The sequence below is a fragment of the Lissotriton helveticus genome, chromosome 2_1 (genome assembly GCF_964261635.1).
Source record: "Lissotriton helveticus chromosome 2_1, aLisHel1.1, whole genome shotgun sequence".
Lineage (NCBI taxonomy): Eukaryota > Metazoa > Chordata > Amphibia > Caudata > Salamandridae > Lissotriton > Lissotriton helveticus.
Genome location: NC_136059.1, coordinates 1,315,725,069 through 1,315,745,140, shown reverse-complemented (window position 1 = coordinate 1,315,745,140; position 20,072 = coordinate 1,315,725,069). Strand labels below are relative to the sequence as shown.

The 20,072-nt window shown below is 43.8% G+C and overlaps 1 protein-coding gene across 1 annotated transcript in view; it reads left to right on the top strand.

Moving 5' to 3' along the window:
* The window catches only part of FBXO10 (F-box protein 10), a 649,798-nt gene that overhangs the window by 607,203 nt on the left and 22,523 nt on the right, over window positions 1-20,072 (top strand). The window contains exon 10 of the mRNA XM_078676241.1: window positions 10,350-10,531. Coding sequence (XP_078532367.1) covers window positions 10,350-10,531 — 182 coding nt within the window. The remainder of the gene's footprint in view (window positions 1-10,349; window positions 10,532-20,072) is intronic.

The window sequence follows — 20,072 nt, the reverse complement described above, 5'->3', positions numbered from 1 at the left end:
TGACCCTGCCACATTCTTGCATATGACTTGGACCTGTGTCAGGTTACAAAGGTATTGGCATCAAGTTATTCAGACACTCTGTACTACCACAGCAGTTTGGATAGAACAGACGGTTAAACATTGCCTAATAGGGGTACTCCTGATACCAAAAAAGGGAACATGCACCAGATACAAATTCACCCTCCTAGGCCTCGTATTAGCAGAACGTTGCATGGCGATATACTGGACTCAAACACTTCCCCCCCCAAATTTGGCACATGGCTATCAGACATGTGGGAGTGGGGGGTAGCGGAAGAAAGCCGTCTAAGAACAGTACTCACAGAAGAACATGCTGAGCAAGACTTAAAATGCTGGGGACACATGTTGAAAGGGTTACGAACGCCGGATTCAAAACTGGAATTGGAATAGAATACTACACAAAGAACACATCCAAAAACCTCTTTTCCACATACAGAGATATGGGATAGCCCGGACACACATGCGCAGGAGAGTCAGATACTGCTAAGCAGTGGGGTCCCCTCCCACACTGGTCAAATAACCCCTAAATGATGGGCGGTCGCACCGATCCCACGAAATAGATCATGCATCTAAGGGCAGCACCAAACCTAAAAAATTGGCTTCTCCTGGTGAGCTCACCAGTCCAGTCCTGCACGCCATCCCCTAACGGTTAGCGACTTCCGTTATTTTCACGCACAGGCTATGTCCCACTTAGCAACCAGGCAAGCCATCCCCAGGAAGACACGCTCAGTTCTGGGGCCCCCCAACTCATCAAACAACCCAAGCAGGGCAATATGCAGCGTTAACTCCAAGGAGTGGCCTAAGACAGCCAAAAGGATATGATCCACCTCCCTCCAGGAGGGCCTCAGCACCAGACAATTCCAAGCTACATGATAGAAGTCCGCTGCCGGGAGCACACACCGCGTGCATACAGCTTGTGCATCGGGGAGAAAATTTATTAAGCGCTTTGGGGTGAAATGTGTCGCAAGCAAGTAGTTAAACTGTATCATATGCAACCCCGTCCAAATGACTGGTTCCCACTGCGCCATGCAAGCCTTCCTCCAGTTGTCTTCCGGTTAAGCTAGCGGTTCCAACCTGTAAGGCGAAGGGCCACTCTCAGTCTTTCAGAAGATAATGCCGCAGACCTTCGCCTTTATGTAGTTAGCTAATTTCTTTTTTAAACTTATTGTTATTATACTACTGCATTGTTAATCACAGAAATTGTAACATTCTTAATTTACTCATTATCTGCCCATGGGCTCTCAACATGGATTACACCTTGCACTGTGTGATGCTGTGTCTTGCCGCAAATTTTTTAATAAAGTTGTTATAATCTTCTGGAAGACACTCACATAAGTCACAAGCAGCTTTATAGTGTGCTGTATCTCATGTCTGGTCAGTTCTAGGTGTAAGAGCCCATTTAAGGGGTACTGGGTGAGAATGAATGTGCTGGGGAACAAATTGAAAAAATATCTGCATTGATTGTACAGGTTCCACTACAAATTTTCTGATTTTTGGCCGTCCCTCTTAGTTGTGTTTTGGATGATTATATTTTGTTTCTGGTCATTTATGGAGATTTCCTTTTGATCACATACCTACTCCTTAACAGACAAGTCTTCCTGAGGATCTGAAGCAGACAAAATGTAAACTGTAATACGCGCCTGCCAACTAAGCTCCTAGATCTCTGAAAAATAGTGTTTCCCAGCGCAAATAATTCACATTCTTATCCAACCCTCACCAGACTTACTGGATGTAAGGGTAAATTATAGTATGTCCTTACTTTAGTAAATGGAATTATAGTTCCTTGATAAATTGATAGAGGGCTAGGATCATTCGTTGACACATATGTCCATGTAAATGACTATGGCACATGTCACATGTTCCTTCTGTGAAAATGCAACACATTTAAAGCAATCTTAAGAATGGAATCCGACTCCACATTGATTTGGCATAATAATGAATCCAATGATTTCATGGGTTTAGTGGAGAAAGACATTAAGCAACATTAAATCTCATCTCAAAGCACCTTTTTCTATCATTGAATGCAAAAACAATATCACATTAACAAAACGCCTTGTTTAATAAATGTCCAGGATACCTGTTAGGAAATGATAAAAAAACAAAAAACATGTCAACACTAATCATTAACTAAGGAAGTTAGCCTATTATCTAAGAATTGGAAAGGCAGAAAAAAATATATGAATGGCCTTGTACTTTTACCAAAGACAGAGGAGCAAGTGTCAGAAACCTTAGAAGAGCCATTCGTGCCATTTAGACTAAGGATTTTTCTCAGGCGCCACTTGCGTACCTGCATCTGCAAATTATTTCAGGCTTTGCCTAGCCCTCACTTGTTTATATCCTTTTAATCATTTGCTAAGGTGGGGGTTATTAGATGATCCTTCGAATAAACAGTTATTTTTGCCAAGTGGGCTTATTCCCATAATTCCTCCGTACAAAATAAGAAATGAAAAAGCCCCATACTTTGAAAGAGAGATGTATTGATTGCAAATCTGTATATAAAGCCTCATCAATATTGGGAACTTGAAGGGTCATACTGTTCAGCTCTATGATGTAAGTTGACTCTAGTTTTCTTACTTCCTTTTCTCTGTCACCATCTCTGTAATTTCTAGGAACTGAATCGATCAGCAAGTACTTAAGTTCTTTATCATTACTATCGTGTTGTTCTGCCAAATGACCGTCAACCGCAGACGTCTTGTCCTTATTTTTGTATAGCTCTAACCTGCTGCAGCACGATCTAGTGCACATGGAGAATTGCGCTTCCTACATATAACAGCCAGCAGGAGTACATTAATATATATATACTGCATATTTCGTTTTGTAGTTATATGGTCCTCTGATTATTATTATTTATTTTTTTAGGAAACTCCTGGAATTTTTTTTACTAATTGTTGTCTTATTAACTCTTTAGTGGCATGCCTTGCATTTGCTCCATTTGTTTAATCTGAGGCTTTTCCTCAGCCAGTTTTCCTTACCAAGTACCCTTGGGCTGCTTTTTACAAGGTTATCGTGCATGAATCTAGCCCTTCTGAAGGTGACTCCTGGTCTGTTAGGTAGCATACAACCTATTATCGGATAATGTTTTCTAAGCTGCTAATTTATTTTATTATCTTCCTAATCCCCCTTCTCTGCTATAGGTTGTGATTAATCTTGTGATTAATCTTGATTGCAGCTGACCAGCTTTCTTCTTTGACTTCTTTGTCTTTCGAACAACAGTCTCCCCGTTTCAGGAGTTAGCTTTCCTAACAACTTCTTATATCTTCTGCTCCTGGTAATCCCTCTGCAGAAGAAGTCTTACAGTTATTTCCGACTGTGCTTTCTTAAATTCCTCTAACTCTCTACAATTCTTATGTAGTCTCAGGGGTTCTCCTTGGGGTATGCTGTGTATTCACTGTGTTGGGTGGAAACTACTGGCATGCAGAATAATGTTCCCTGACATAGGCTTTCAGTAGAATTTAGTCTTGATCTTGTTGGCGTTGATGTGTACTACCAGGTCAAAAAAGATTACCTCAGTGCAGCTATTGGTACTAGTTAAGTGCAAGTTGGGATTATTATCATTGATTTTATTCACAAGCTTTCTAGCACTTTCTATTGACCCCTTTCATATCGCAAAGAGTTCATGTATGTATCTGTCCCACTTATCACATGCTGAGTCCGCAGTGCACTTACCATGCACTGCTAAATGCCTCACATACTGCATCACTTATGACATGTACTATGACATCAATGATGACATCTTTGCAACATCTGAAATGACATAATTGATGATAACACTGTGCATGGCGGGGACATGAGTCATAGTTACTTGGGTACGAATTATAGTTACTTGTTTTAACTGACATTTTCACCTAACTGTAACATCCCATTAACCTTTGTTTTTCACACACACGCTCAGTCACACACACACATATATATAATTATAATGTACCTCGATAAAACCTTATGAGAAAACCTTTTTTTCCAAGGGTAATTGCATCTGCACCTTTAAAAAAATAAGCATGCTAAAGTCAATTTTGGAAAATGCATTCAATTAATTGCTTTCTATGAAATAGTATATTTCATAAATCTTGCAAGTTTCCAATAAAAAGTTTGGGTGAAATGGTCTCTCAGCAATAGTATTCAATGACATTGTACTTCTGTGCAATCACATACAACCATTATTAATTTCATCCGTGAGCTCCATGGGATTGCAGTCTATTTATAAGTACATCCATGTCTTTGCTCATCTTGCAGACTACTACATAAGAGAAGCTTCTAAGACTCCTCCAGCTGCTGGTACTGTCTTCAGGTTGTGGGCAGGTTTTCCCAAATGTTCTTTGAATGCCCAGGATTAATGCCCTTTTTATCCAAGAAAACACTCAGACATGTTCCATCTATCTACCCCTGTTTCGTTAGATCTATCCCACACATGCATCTCACCTTCTCTTACCTCTGCTCAAACTGCCCTATGTGTTATTTAACCATGGACTTAAATCTATAACTTTCAACTGGAAGTGAGCTGGGCCTCTGTCAGTACAGGAGTTGTGTGACTTGGTCAACTTAATCAGAAACGTATATTTCTCTGAAGCTCGCACTACTCTATCCTGGCTTTCTACCAAGAAAACAGAGAGGCTACATTGAGGAATATTGACGGAGTACCATATTAACAGCACAAAGGTGAAGTATTCTGCTTCCTGTTCACCCACCTCCAACCAAATAGGCAGGGTGCTGAGAAACTCTCCCTGCTGCTAAATATGTATTATATAACTGTTTGGAACATCAAAGTGACCGAAGTCTCGGATGGAGTATAATGCTTACTAAATTCACTGTGTATACACAATAGTGGGCATTCAAAAATGAAGGGAATGTGGAGGGGATTAACCTCTTCCATGCTCATGATAAGCTGAGCTCGTCATGAGCCACGGCGCTCCGGTGCTCATGACGAGCTCAGCTCGTCATGAGCCGTGGAACGCTCGCATGCGGGGATAATTCCCCTGCTGTGCTGAGCGTTCCACGGCAGGTAATGCACCTATGACGAGCTGAGCTCGTCATGAGCACAGGAGCGCCGTGCCTCATGACGAGCTCAGCTCGTCATGAGCATGCGGGCGCTGTGCACACCCCCCTCGACCCACAGCACAGCGGAGGATTAACCCCCGCAGCGTAGGGGCTAAAGCAAGGGAGTATTTCCTTCAAACAATACCTAACTCACAAAAGTACACCTTGCTGATCAGTAGACTAGTGGGGCTATTTTACTGAAGCAATAAAGGATGTGTGAATAAGCCTATTTTCTAATGATACTTTCAACCACTGATTCCTCACCTTTGGGATGTTTCCCTGGTGCCTGGCTGGATCTCGAAGTTTGCACTACACTGCTGCAGCTGCAGCACATCAGTAGATGGTGGTGTATGGCTCTGCATCACCCTCATTCTGCCCCCGAGGGGATGGAGTGGAGGCACATACAAACACCACCCCTACGAGAGGACGTCCGTTCTTTTCTTTCTGCACATTCGCACACGGAGCCCGAGCTCTCCTTCCTTTTTGTCGACTGAGTTAAAAATAATGTACAAAATTACACCAAACTGACAAAAATCCAATAAGGGGAACGTAGATATGATTTTTAAGTAGGAATAGCTCCAAGAAGCACATCTTGCCAATGATGATCAATGTAGGGTAGACTGGGACCTTGGCATCATTTTAGGCTGACCGTAATGGAGCACAGGTTAGATACACCAACCACATTCATCTTGGTCAAAGGTTTTACTTACTGACTTAGTCCTTTAAGTCACAATCGTCCTCAGGAGTACACTTCTCAAGCCCCCAGGAACCCAGCGGAGGCACTTAGGGACTAACAGGTGTCAGCCAGAGGCCAACAGGAGGGTCCAGTCTAGGTCCATTTGCCACTGGTCAGCTGGGGAGTTGCAGGAAATGCCTCTTGTAGCTTGTTGTCTCTGTAGCTTAAATAGGAGGACAATCTTATGACCCTGGAGCCTACTTATTTGTCCTGGTACAAGAGAGAGCAGGTCGATTCCTTCTGGGATCCTCCCGGGTAACAGACAGCAGGTAGCGTCCTCTTCTGTTCTTCCTCAGATCTAGATGTGTTCCAAAATGGGTGTCTGGAGTTGCCACATTTATACCACTGGCTAGTGGGTGGAAATGAGTCCTGGATACATACTTACTAATGTGGTAAAAGTTCCCTGGGGCAAATCTTCTGACTTAGGGCATTTTCAAGATTGTGAAAGTCTTCGGTTAAGCCCTCCAGAAGTCCCTGGTCCAGCCTAGTGGTATAGGTACGAAATGCTGCTCCATCGTGTAGTAAGCCAGACCTTTCGTTCTATGTGGTCTACAGAGGTCTCAACTCGTGAGCTGCCAATGAATCCACAATAAACTCAAAGACAGAAGTCTGGTAAGACAAAAGCAGGGTTCTTACGGAACCGGATAGAGGATATACAAGAATTGTCCTTGAATCCTGTTCTCTTCCTTTCAAGTGTGACCCAAGTGTTACTTGTAAAATCCAGAGTCAAATGTCTGGTAGGACAGACGCAGAAACCTTCAGCAACCAGACAGTGGATACACAAAAATAATTATGGCATCCTTTTTTCTTTATTTCAAGTGTTAGATATGGCTCAGAACCTGTAAACATGATTTGACGCTGTGCTATCAAAACCTGCATATTCGGCAGAGGTCAGAGGAGTCACCTATGCCCATTCAGGTCAGCCTATTGTTTGCTTCTTGGACGAAATAAAGACATTTTTAAGCAGTTATTTAATGACAAACCACTGTCTGGGAGCTGCACATGGGTATCGACTATTGCTTGTGCTCTGTATCCAAGGGCACAGAAAGAATCACTCAAGAAACTTACATCAGTGTGCAGGCTCTGCTCCTTCATTCTCGGGCAGAATAATACCAATGCCGAACCACACAACGTCACTTAGCGGTGTGCAGGAGCACTGCTGTAAAACGTCTGGATCGAGTGTAGGATGATTCAGATGCCATTGGTGGCCGCAACGAGTTCTGTTTTGGTGATGTGGTTCTTTCTGAATTCTGATTGAATGTTGTCTAGAAGATGGTGAAGTTGGGGTATCTTGAGGTAGTTATTCGCACCAGCTCTCTTTATGACAGTGCAAGGAGCAGCCCGGTGATGAAGCATGGCACTCAAAAGCGGGTGAGAGTGTTTCAGCCTTTAAAATGGGATTATCCTTACATCCTTTATTCATTCAGTAGGTACCCGACATACCTATCAAGCAAGGAGTATATTTGTGATTTAGTTTTACGCAGTAGTGTGCATGCTTCATATGCCCCCTTCCACCCAGAACGAAGATGTGGCTATCTGAAACTCTGGCTTCATCTGGATCTCACAAATGAGTCAAAGGAGTTGCCCAACTTTTTTCTCTTTCTATTTCTTTTGATGCAAGAGTATTTTATCAATTTGTCAACATATCTTTCTGGTTAATCAGTGGTGTGACACCTTGCTCAGACCATACTGCCCCCCCACCCCCCGAAAGGGGTTCTTGCCTAGCTACTGAGCACACATTACATTTAAATGTTGCATAACACTAGACTCCTTTTACTGCCTCAAAAACCGCCTGACCCTTCCTTAGCACTCATTTGTTGCTCTGCAAGGTGTTCTGGACTGTAGCGTAGCAAGGATGTCACATGTCCTGGTGTAATGAAGGAAAATGTCCCCTTTGACTGCTGCTGCGGTAATTAACTGCAGTAATTATTAAGGATCAGTAGCCCCACAGGGCTCTGGGCCACGGTGCCACTGAACCTGCTGCACTAGTCTTAGTTTACGCCCCCTGGTTCTGAGCTTAGTTTGTAAACTGTGGTGCCGTTGCTTACATAAAGAGTCATTTCTTTACATTTATATGTCACTGACTTATAATGAATTCTCGGAAAATTGTCGTTTCATTTTATAGGGCCAGTCTTGCGGACATGTTTTTTGTACATGAAAAATGTTCATTAAATCACTGAACTAAGCTGTGGTCATCCCTGGTTGCATACACGCCTACGTCAGTCCAGTAGCCACGTGTAAGACATATAAGCGGCTATGCAGCTTTTTTCGAAAGTGCACCTTTTATTTTTTGCTGCTTCAAAAATTGGGCCTAACAGCAAACTCTAAGTCTGTACTAAACAACTCTGTGTATCAAACCTGTTAAGTTAATTTACATGGGATAATCTCCCATTAGCTCTCCTCGCCACTACCTTTGAACTGCTGAGCTCACCAACTCTCCTTCCATATCCTCCTGTTTGTGGTGCTGTTCAGATCAACCCTTCTTCATAAGTGTTTACTTTGTGTATTGTTTTTGGAACTTTTATTTTGCTTATGGTGAGTTGCCTTTGAGTTGATACATGTATAGGTTTGTTTATGCCTCTGGTGAAATGCTCACTATAGTTAGTATAATGTCAACTCACCACATTTGTAAGGCTTTGATTAGTAATATAAAAATGTTTGTTAACTCATCAAATGATCACAATGTGAAATGTCTGGTTATCTGTGACTTTAGCTTTAGCAATATTTTTGATATCAGCAAATGTAAATAGTGTTGGCAATGCGTTTCACATTGATTTAACCAGACATTGGCCCTCATCACAAGTGACCTCTTAATTCTGACGGGGCAGGTAATAGCAGTTACCACCCGCATTGGAATTACGAGATGTGCGGAAACCCTACAGATCTCTTAACTTTCACCAGGAGATCTCTGGGTAACATTGTGACCCAAAATGAGGAATTACACACGAATTGAACACATAATTATCAACTCTGTTAGTCATTTCTCATTTCTTAGTGAACCCTCTGGGTCCAACTCGTAACGAGCAAGATTTTCCCCACCCTGGACTTACTAGTACTTGGGTTACTGGCACACCTGGAATCAGTAACACAGGGGGTGGAGGAAATCCATCCCATTGTTCAGGCCACTTATAATGAGGGTTTTAATGTCCAAATGTTTATGTGAGTGTTGTGAAAGAAACTATGCTGGAGAATCACCTTTACAGTTAAGAAATAATTTCGAAGTTGGCAGAGAGGGAACTTGGTCGCAGCGCCAGCGGAGTTCCAACCCTGCCAACACAGTGGTCTCCCCCCCCCCCCTTCCCCCGATTTAAATGTGGGAAGACAATTTGTTTGGCTACGGCGGTGACTACTTCATCAGCACCATAGCTGAACTTCTCCAGTAGCCCAATGGAGTAAGGGCCATCAGAGAATTGGTTATATGTCTGTCTGCCTAATTAGGATGGGCGGTCATACAGCCGTTTCTTTACTGTCTGTTACCACCAGGCAAACCCTGGAGAATAGGGATAGTGAAAAACTAAAAATTACGCCTCATGATGTGAAACTAGTTACATAGCGACAAGAGCAGTATCTCGCTTTGGGATTTTAACCCCCTGGCTGCGGCCAGAATTCTGCGCCTGTGCGGCACATTCAGATCGCGGGCGTGGTAATGACGGCTCCCGGCCGTCATCAGCACACGCCCATTGTAACTGATGAAGACCGGGAGCCGTAATCAGCACGAAGGGGTTAAATATGAAAATAAATAAGAAAACTGTTTGGTGGAAAGCTCCTTCATGTTGATGGAGTCCTACACCAAATGTGAAAACCCTTGACAGGAACCGCCATCATGTTAGCTTCTGCGAATGCTTCAGGAATGACCACCAGCTTTGTGGTAATTTCTAAGTTCAGCTGGTGGCGTCTCCATTAATCCTGGGCGTAGTTCGCGAAGTAGCGCTACGCGAAGTGCACTTCGGACTACGCGAACTTCACGTAGCACTACGCGAGCTGCGTAGTAGCATGTTCGCACTGTGCAAGATGCATTTTCAATGATTGCACAGTGCGAACAAGCATCCGGCACTGTGCAATGATTGAAAACGGCATCTTGCACAGTGCGAGCTGTAGTTTTCTGCCGCTCGAGTAGATTTTTACTCGTGCGGCAGCTTTCTCAACGCGAACTGGTAGTTTCTCATCGTGAGCGGTCGCGAGCATGCACGACCACTCGCAATGAGAAACCTGACCTTCCCGCATTGAGAGTCTCGCTGGGATGTCATTTTGCTTGCTCGCGGTCGCGAACTTGACGTTGAGGACCGCGAACAAGCAAAAAATGACCGCTGCACTACGCTACGCTGGACTACGCGTGTTCGCACTGTGCTACGTGCAGCTCGCGTAGTGCGAAGTTGCGCAAACTTCGCAAACTACGCGAGCGTAGCGTAGTGCTTCGCCCAGGGTTAGTCTCCATCAGGGTGACTAAGTAATTTACTCTGTCTCCTTGTCAGAGAAAAGGGCCTCCCACCAATATCTAAAGACTGTTAGTATTACTTTTAGCTGTTTCATGTCTCAAATAAATGACACTTGTGTTCACTTCCAGATTACCAGAAACAGGATCCACTCCTTCAACGACTATGCTATTGCTCTGCTAGACCAAAGCAAGGGACTGGTACAGGAAAACCTTATTTTCCAAGGAAAAACAGGGAAGTCCATTTTGCAGCAGTTGTCCAACACAGAAGACTGCATTGTCCAACACAACAAGATCCTGGCATATAAACAAAGGTAAGTGGTTTGACAGAAACTTACCAGTGGTGCCAAACAATGTGTACCAATATTTTAGAAAACAAGGCAGAATGATCATCTGTATGACTTTGGTGCTTGTGCAAAGACACAAGGAGTCTTTTGTCAGTTGTTTTATTTGTGGTATAGTGTGCCTCATTAATATGTTGATTTGTAAGTTTGATGTTGTAAAAGCCATCTTATGAACATTCCACTTCAGTTACTAAGCTCTAGGTTTTTAGACTTGAGGACATAATTTGTTAAAGCAATCATGCCATTTTAGAGGGAGGGCTACACTTGAAGAGTTGCTTGTTACTTTCTGCTGGCTACTTCTGGCCACAGATTCCTCACCTTGAGAACATTCACCAGATGCCATACTGAATACGGAAGATTTCATAGCAGGGCTTCATCCCTCGAAGTGGCATCGTGCAGCTCTGAATAGGCTTTGTTCCACACAGGAAGTGATAGAGCGGAGCCATATACAACCCCTGCATCCCAGCATCAATTTCTTGATTTACTTTTTCAGTGCCCTCAGACTCGAAGCACAAATAACTGTTGATACCAGTGCACATATCTCTAATTTGTGACCTTTTTAGATGATAAAAGGGGGATCACTCAACAAAACAGGGCAGTGAGAGGGCCATGTGGAGTCTGCGGTTAGATAGAGTACATGAGCATGGACCTCCGCTTGCTTTTTCGGCAGTTTGAAGGGTTTTTTAAATTAAATTCCAATGGGCAAGACAACAATGTACCCACATAAAGCTACAGGTTTCAAACAATGCCATGACTGTCAAAAACAAATGTTCGTGACTGACCTTCGTGTGTTGTGACTTTGATGTTTTATTTATTTGAGTTTCGTATAGCACAAACTAAACCCAAGGGCATTAGAGTGCTTTACAAGAATGACAAAGATTGATTACAAGAACTATAACCATAGGATACAGCTTCACAAGAATTACATGTCCATTGTTTATATCATTTACAGTAGGCACAGCAAAGAGTCATACAATTTAGGAAGAGAAAAGTCATACAATATAGGGCAGGAAGCATGATCAGTGAGTTTGTTAAATGGGGTACTTGGTAGGTCATGCAGGGTAAATTAGGTGGATTAGTTTAGGAATTTATTGAGGAGTTTTACATTTCTCTTAAAGTCAAGGTAGGATTGGTTGTCATGCAGTTCTTTAGGAAGGGCATTCCAAATTCTCTGGGCATTACCCGAGAAGGATCGAGTGAGGGACTCGGTTTTCTTGATTCAGGAAGGGATGAGGACATCATTGTCAAACCCTCTAGGAACTGGAAGAAGCTTGACATTACCAAGTTTAACTCATTGTTGTCCATCAATGCTCCTACCTTCCATAATAATGTTGCCTCCGATCTGGTAGTGCTTCAAGTCTGGATTTAATCGGCCCTTGATAACTGTCTCCCAATCTCTGTCAGGAAGTTTAATAACCACCGCCCCCGCCCCTTGGTTCTCCAACAAACTAAAGAAGGAGAAAACTAAATGTAAAAACTTGGAATGTCGGTGCCGAAAGAACTATGCATCCGAAGCCAAATTCGCCTACCTTACTAGCAAACGGGCCTATCACTCCCTTTGTAGGGCTGCACATGCCAACTATGTTTCTACATCAATTATACAGGCCAATAGCTGTCCTAAAACCTTATTTAATATGGTCAAGGATTAATCTGTCTCAACTGCTATGCAACCCCCTCCCAGCCTAAATGCAATACAATGCGAGGATCTTGCTCAATTCTTTGTAAATAAAGTGTGAACGATTTACTCTTCGCTGGCTAGCACTGCCCTTGCTTCCTCTCCCTTACCCACTGTGCCCACCGATTGCCCTGTCTTGGCGCCCGTAAATCACACTGACCTGACAAATGTGATGACCCTTGACTCCTGGCCACTCTTGGACATGGTAGCACTCACACAACATCTCAGTCAAATTAAATCGGGATCCTCCTGTGATTTACTGCCCATTGCGGTTTTGCAACAGATTGACCCATCCTCTCTTAACCACGATTTTCAACTGCTTAACACATCCCTAACGACTTCCATCTTTCCCTTAGTTTGGAAACATGCAATGGTTGTCCCACTGTTAAAAAAGGCTAACGCTGATCCTGCCCTTCCTTCTAACTTTCGTCCTATTTCACTTCTTCCTGTTCTCTCAAAGATTCTTGAGAGACACATTAATGGGCATGTGTCCAAGTTTATTGGAACAAATGGGCTTTTGCATCCCTCCCAGTCCGGCTTCAGGACCGGTTACTCTACCGAGTCCACCCTGCTTGGGGTTACAGAAGTGCTCCAACACAACATCGACGCGGGCAGCACCATGGCCTTGGTATTGCTTGACCTGAGTGCGGCCTTTGATACGGTCTCTCATACCGTACTCATAAAGGCCCTCCAACTCTCTGGTGTCACTGGGACAGCCTTTAACTGGCTTAGCTCATTCCTCTCCGATCGCACCTTTCAGGTCTTCTCATCCACCTCCAAATCCAAGCCTCACCTTTTACCCTATGGGGTCCCCCAGGGTTCGATTCTCAGCCCCCTGGGGTTCAACATTTATATCAGACCGCTGGCAGTTTTGGTTGAGGAATCTGGGTTGTCGCTTTTTTCATACGCTGATGACACCTAGATCCTCTTCTCTCTCTCAGCTGACAAAACTTCTGAGCCCTCGGCACTTAGATCTTGCCTCAGTAAAGTCATGGCTTGGATGAACGCCAATTTTTTAAAACTTAATGCCGATAAAACAGAGGTCCTGATCCTGGGTAAGGACGGAGGTGTCTGGGGCCCTCATCATTGGCCGCCAGAAATGGGTACGCTCCCACAACCCTCTACTCAAGTGCGCAACCTTGGTTTCATTACTACCCAGTTGTGCTACAAAGTTTACTTTGTCCTTTTTCCTCTCTGTGACGTCATGGCCAATGCCGTGGACATTCCGCAACATAGTTGCATTGCGGTGCACAATCATTTGCTGAATTATAATGTCCCCGTGGATGGCATGGCCGTAAAAATGGTGGTTAGTGCGGAAGTAGCTTACCCATACAAGATATTTTACTCGTGGGTGACCTTCCTGGCTGTGGACGGAAATTCTGGTGTGTTCCACACATACACTCCCACTCCTGTGCCGAATGAGTATACTCTGTATAGAACACAGGCGGTACCTATTGATACTTGGCAGCATCGCGTTTGGTTTGGTGGCGCCCTCCCCCACACTTTAGCAGCTCCGAGGTTAGGTCCTTTGTCTATTCCGGGCGCAAATTGGCCTGTTTTGGCTGGATTTACTCCTCATCCTCAACACGGTAATTGTACCGTTGTTCATCTATGAAGACTACATGTAGTCTCAATTATCGATATTCGATCGTTGGTACAATACATAACCCGTAATCTCCCGGGCAGGGCCCCGGGTGGTGCTTTGATACAACCAACTTTTTCCAAATCATGCTGGCTGCCTGAGCACTCTGCTATTCTGCAATCTTTTCAAGCGGATCTGCTCGCTTCTAAATTCTTACTGACTCGTGACAACCACACCAACCTGGTGATAAGAATCATCCCTGGAACGGTGGGTTTCACGTACCTGACTTTTAAAGAAGGAGACACAGTACCTATTGCTTACAAGTCACACTTGTACACTTCGGCTGAAATGCGATTTTCCACTGTGGAGAAAGTTTTAACGGCTGTACAGATGGCGATTCTTAAGGAACGTGCTCTGTCACAGGGAAAACGCATGTTGGTTGTTACCCCGTGTCCTGCTTTGGAGTCAGTTAAGAAAGCCAGTGTACCGAATTCTAAAGCTTTGCACCCTTGGTGGATACAATGGGCTGCATCATTAACGTCTCCAGATGTCACGTTTATTTATTTATTTATTTATTTTAAAACAGGTTTTATTGCAATAGGTATAGCATACACAGCTGGGTATTACCTACAACCCTGAGGCCGGCAGCGTGTGACAGTCATAAGGAAAATAATATATTACACGGCTTGAGTGCCGACATCCCGGAAGCTCGGCGGCGAATACATCTCGTGACGTAGTGCTATGACCAGGTAAACCATCATAATAAAATAAAACCAACTGTTTGGCATTTTCTTGTTTTTTAAACAAATAATAATCATATAACATGAACATAAGATTAAAGAAATAGCGGAGTCAAAGAATAGCCACAATAAGAGCATCATATAGGAATCAATAACATAATTCAAACGTATCACATATTAGCGCAGGAGCCGCCCCACAGGTCCATTACGTGACATAGCTAATTCAGCAGTTGGAGAGTCACAAAGTTCACCCCTGTAAGCATTCCAATGGCCCCATTTCTTGTCCCACATCCCAGGGCAACCGCGCACCTTGTATACTGTCTTTTCTGCAATCATGCAGCGGTCCATTTCGGCCACCCCACCCACCACCAGCGGCCTTTCTTGAGAGCCCCACTTCATCGCAATGGAGCGTTTAGCCAGTAGACATCCCAGGGCTGCCCATTGCAATTCTTGATTATTAAGGTCGTTGGCCCACCATATATCCAGGACACAAGGCTTAGGCGAGGGCGAGAGTGGCTTACCCAAGGAGTCACCCATTTTCCTGAGAACGACACCCCAAAACTGCTGTACCCTCGGGCAATCCCACAGTATGTGAAAGAAGGTGCCAGGTTAATTACAGCCTCGCAGGCATAACGGGTCAGGGCGTCGTCCAATTTTCGCCAGGGTAGGAGCGACATGTACGTCCCATGCAATACCTTCAGTTGAACCAGTCGGAACCTGTGGCAGATAGCCGACTGCCTAGGGGACATGAGGGCCGAGCGCCAATCCTCTTCGTCTAATGGACCCAGGTCCGCTTCCCATTTGGTGCGCAACGACTGAAAAGAGTTGGGGAGATTATTTGTCACGTTTATTTTTAACGCCTCCTTACGGTCGCAGGAGTACTTATAGTATGAATTCGTTCTTCCAGCTCCTTTAGCTATGCGGCCGTTGGAGGATTTCCATTGCATCATTTACACTGATGGGTCGGCGCAGGTTGCGCAAGGCTCTAAACACGCCTACGTTTCCGCATGCGCCATTGTGGTCGGTGCCATGGTGAACGATGAATTCAAGTCCAGAGTCGTGCACACGCAGACTCTAGGGGACTGCACCGCACAATTGGCAGAGCTTCGTGCTCTGATGCTTGCATTGGAGTACGCTAATCTTAGTGTGACGACTCTTATTGTGAGTGACTCCTATTACTGTGTCCAGTCTTACAATGAAAACTTGTTCTTTTGGATTCAAAATGACTTTCGTGATTCCAAGGGTAGCACTATAAAACATAAAATGATCTGGGTTCGAGTGGTTGAGCTTAAAGAGCGGTTGCCACTTGTGTTTGTAATTCATACTCTCGGCCATGAGTGTGTTGGAGTTCACGCTGTAGGTAACTCGCTTGCTGATGAGGCAGCGAAATCAGCAGTATCTACATACTTAGTTGCAGCAGTTACACGGTCCAAAAGTAAGATTGATGATGATATCTTGGCGGCTGTTGCTGCCACTGAGAAGGGATGTAAACATCCTACGGGGTTCCCTTCGAAGTACACATACCACTTAAGTCCCGATATAGTTCCTTATGTGAAAATTTCTGAAGTTGGGGAGCGGTTGATTCCCAACTAGGACCGCAGGGCTACATAGATTACAGCGGCGCATGAAGGTGTGGCGTCTGCGCATGCGGGCGTCTCGGCCACTGTATCTCAATTACAACAGCGTTTCTGGTGGCGGGGACTGTACAAACAGACGCGCGATTATGTCCTTCAATGTGACATTTGCCAGCAGATTAAGCCTTCGACTGCAGCGCGTCCGCCACAGACACAGTTGTACATATCTAATAAGCCACTAGGATGCGTTTATTTAGATCACTGCGGTCCCTTTTCTTCTGATACTGCATATAAGTATATCTTAGTCGCAGTTGATTCATGCACACGCTTTGTCTGGGTATGGCCCCACCGTAGCGCTGATTCAAGTACTGTCATAAGAGATTTGCGCGTCTTTGTAGGGATTTTTGCCTGTGGTACCTTACATTCGGATCAGGGTCCTGCTTTCGCCTCTAAGGCGTATAAGGATGCTATGATGTCGTTGGGGTCCAAGTCAAGTTTTCGTCTCCATACAGACCTGAGGGTAATAGTGTAGTGGAACGAATGAACCGTGACTTAAAGCAATCATTGACAGCACGAGTTATAGGCACTGGCAGGAACTGGCTGGCCCATCTCAATGGCGTGCAGTGTACTCTTAATAATCTCCCTAGAAGGTCTCTGGGTGGGCGGACCCCATACGAAATGCTCTTTGGTACCAAGATGTATGTCCCGGACCTTGACGGTCTAGACTGCGTGGCCCAAGCCACAACCTTTGACGTAGATGAACATTGCAATGTTTTACAGGATCTACAAAAGACCAGATACAGTCTTGCAAAGGAAAATTTGCCCTCCACATCGGATGATGCGTTGCTGATCCCAGTAGTTGGCTGGCTACCCCAAGTTGGGGAACTGGTTCGAGAGAAGATCGATAAAAGAAAGAATTTGGTCCTTCCTATCGAGCTCCGGTTCCTGTGCTTGGCGTGAAGGGCACAAGAATAGTCATTTTACCACCACTTCCAGGTCGTAAAGAAAACTGGTTTATCTCAATTGACAATGTCAAAATACACAGAGTGGCCCATTCTTCTTAGTATGACACCGGCTGTCTCTTGTCCTTCGTTTGTGAGGAGTTCTGTATTGGCCACTACTTCTAATCCCGAGCCAGAAGTGGCCATCGAGATGCCTACAATATTCAGTCCTTTATTTAAGTACTTTGCCTCGTACTAACGTTGATGAAATTGATTACACTTACCCAACTGACTTATCGATGCCTGATTTGCAAACACGTTTGGCCACAGAATTAAGATTTTCATTTGACACTGTTTCGAATAACTCAAAGAAGCCCTCCCGTTTTGCAATTTATGCCAGTTTATTTAAAAAACACTTTTTGATTCCCCCTTGGACATATATTTGGCTGGTACTTTTTTCGATCTACCTTTTTATGTCAATTGGTTTTGTGTTTTATTTTTTTCGAAACATCAATGGACACTATGTCGAGGAGAGAACATGCATTCGACATCTAAATGGAACTTTGGCCCCCCTTTCCTCATCGCATTCAGCACACAGACTGAAAAGAGACTTGACTTTTGTTAACATCACTGCTTGGCCTGTCCTTGATGGGATTGTGTGGGATGCCGTTAAATTTCAAATACATGGCCCTACTGAGGTTGTTAATGTCCCTAATGTGCTCAGAGTAAACATGGGGGATGTAGTAAAACAAAACATACGTTCTGATGATTGGGATATTCAGGCCGTAGAGGCATTGTTTTCTGATTTGAAATATTAAGCTGCCTTTGATGCTGAAGATGTGTACTTAGAATCTGCAAATTATGGTGAATTATTTTGCTTCCAACATTTTGGCAACCATTATCTGCATAAAACTAATTCCAGAAGGAGTAGTGTAAATTATACACAGTGGGAGCATTGCCCGGCTCCTTTACAAGGCAGTTCGAGTACTTTTTTGAAAAAGTACACATATTTTACTGACTTTAGCACCTTCGATGCTGATGACGAGCTGAGCTCGTCATGAGGTATACCTCTAGGGTGCTCATGACGAGCTCAGCTCGTCATGATCAGACTTATCAACATTATGGCCCAGCACAGCAGGAGAATCGCTCAAGCAGCCAAGGTGTTAATCAGTCCAATCCCACTTCTTTTTATTTTAAATTGACACAGAAGTCCATGTCCAAGGTTAGACTTACCGATACTAAGTTGTTGTACTCGAAGTCCTTTCTAGACAAGTTGGCTGTAGAAGGCTACGAGTTATGAAAGGAAACTGTTGACCTTAAATCTGTTTGGGGTTCTAAAAGCTGGCAGATACAAGGCACTAAGGCTTTGCACTGAGCATGTCTCATCCCAAATCATATGTTGTTTTTGAATTCTACATTTCGCAAACAACATGCTTTGGATTGGCTACTTCTAAAAAATTAAATACACCTACCGTCCCTGATTTAGAAGAATATTCTGGTTGGAGTAATATTACACAATTTTCCATTAGGGAATTGCAAACTCTATTGCATAATTCGTCCTTTAACATATCCAGTTTAGATCCAAAAGGTTGGCTGATGTGGCACAGAAGTTTCATGCCAACGTCGTTTTCTGGATTTAGCTAAAGGATTTACACGAGTCAGGCCTTATCCCCGTTTTGAAACTGACCATTCTGTCACCACTTATTCAGTAGGCAAATTATGTCAGAATTGGCTAAAACATTCTACCTTGGCTGCGGTTAAACTGCATCTATCCAAGCTAACTGATGATGTGGATTTAAATGATTTCATAAAAGGCCCGGCTAGTGGTAGATCTAAAAGATGGATATATGCGATTTACAATGAAATCAAGAAGACATCACAGATTGAGGCGGCGACACGCCTTAGAGCTATTGATCAAGCTAATTTAGAAAAAGTGCTTGCAGTTGTAGATAACAGTATTAACATGCTTTCTTCCCGCATTTACACATTAGATAATATTGTGTCTTCTGTTGTTGATATTGTGCAAGATGAAGTGTCTGTGTTATACCATGGTCAAAATCAATTGCGTTCCATTATGCAATTTGCGTGGACCCTGCAGATGCTTAAATCTGGAAAAGTGCCTTGGAATTACATGAACGTGTCCTCCCTCTTTGCCCCTTTTAATTTGACTGACAAGCAGCGCTTGCTTTCAATGCGAGATGCATCTTTTTCCATGTTACACATTGAGAGGTTGGAATCTTTACCATTCTCTGTGGCAGAAGCAACTGCTGCAACGTGGCTTATCCACGGGTTAATCACATTACCATTTGCTTTGTTTAAATTTACAAATTGTATGCGATATATTGCGATAGGCCGATATGAACCACTGGGTAGTTTGTTTCTCCCTGAAGCCTGGTTGCTTCCTTTTACTTACAGATGCCTAAAAGATGGACAAGAAGTATATCTTAAAGGTGAGGAGAGCACAGAAACACCAGATCTCTCATTAATGTGCAGACATATTTAAATACACGGTTCTTGTAACCAAGAACGGCCAAATTTAGCCTGTGTTTTAAAGGGTACTCCGGTTCCCGCAATCGTCCCCACTTTCACATTACTGGCAAATGGCAGTTATTTACTTTTAAATAACGAAGATTGTTGTGGGTTAATAAGCGGTATTGCTTATATGGTTACAGTGTCTGAACGAGTGGTGTGCTGCAAAAATGTTTTGTACCCACCCCCGCATGGGAGCTTGGATGTATCCATCTGGCCGCGAATCCCAACCTTGACGGCAGAGTTCAATGGAATGAGTAGAATAAGAGCCCTTTTGTCCCAAAAAGAAGTGGCCCTGAGTTCGGCTCGTGAAACATTTGTCCTTCACGTAGCCAACACTCGCACAGAGGTGCAGGCTCTTTTAAATACTGACTTGCCATTGCATTTCAGTGAGCTGATTCATTCAATCTTTAACGCGTCCTCCACTTCTGGCCTCGCACACTTTTTAAAGATAGTTAGCGGTGGTCTCG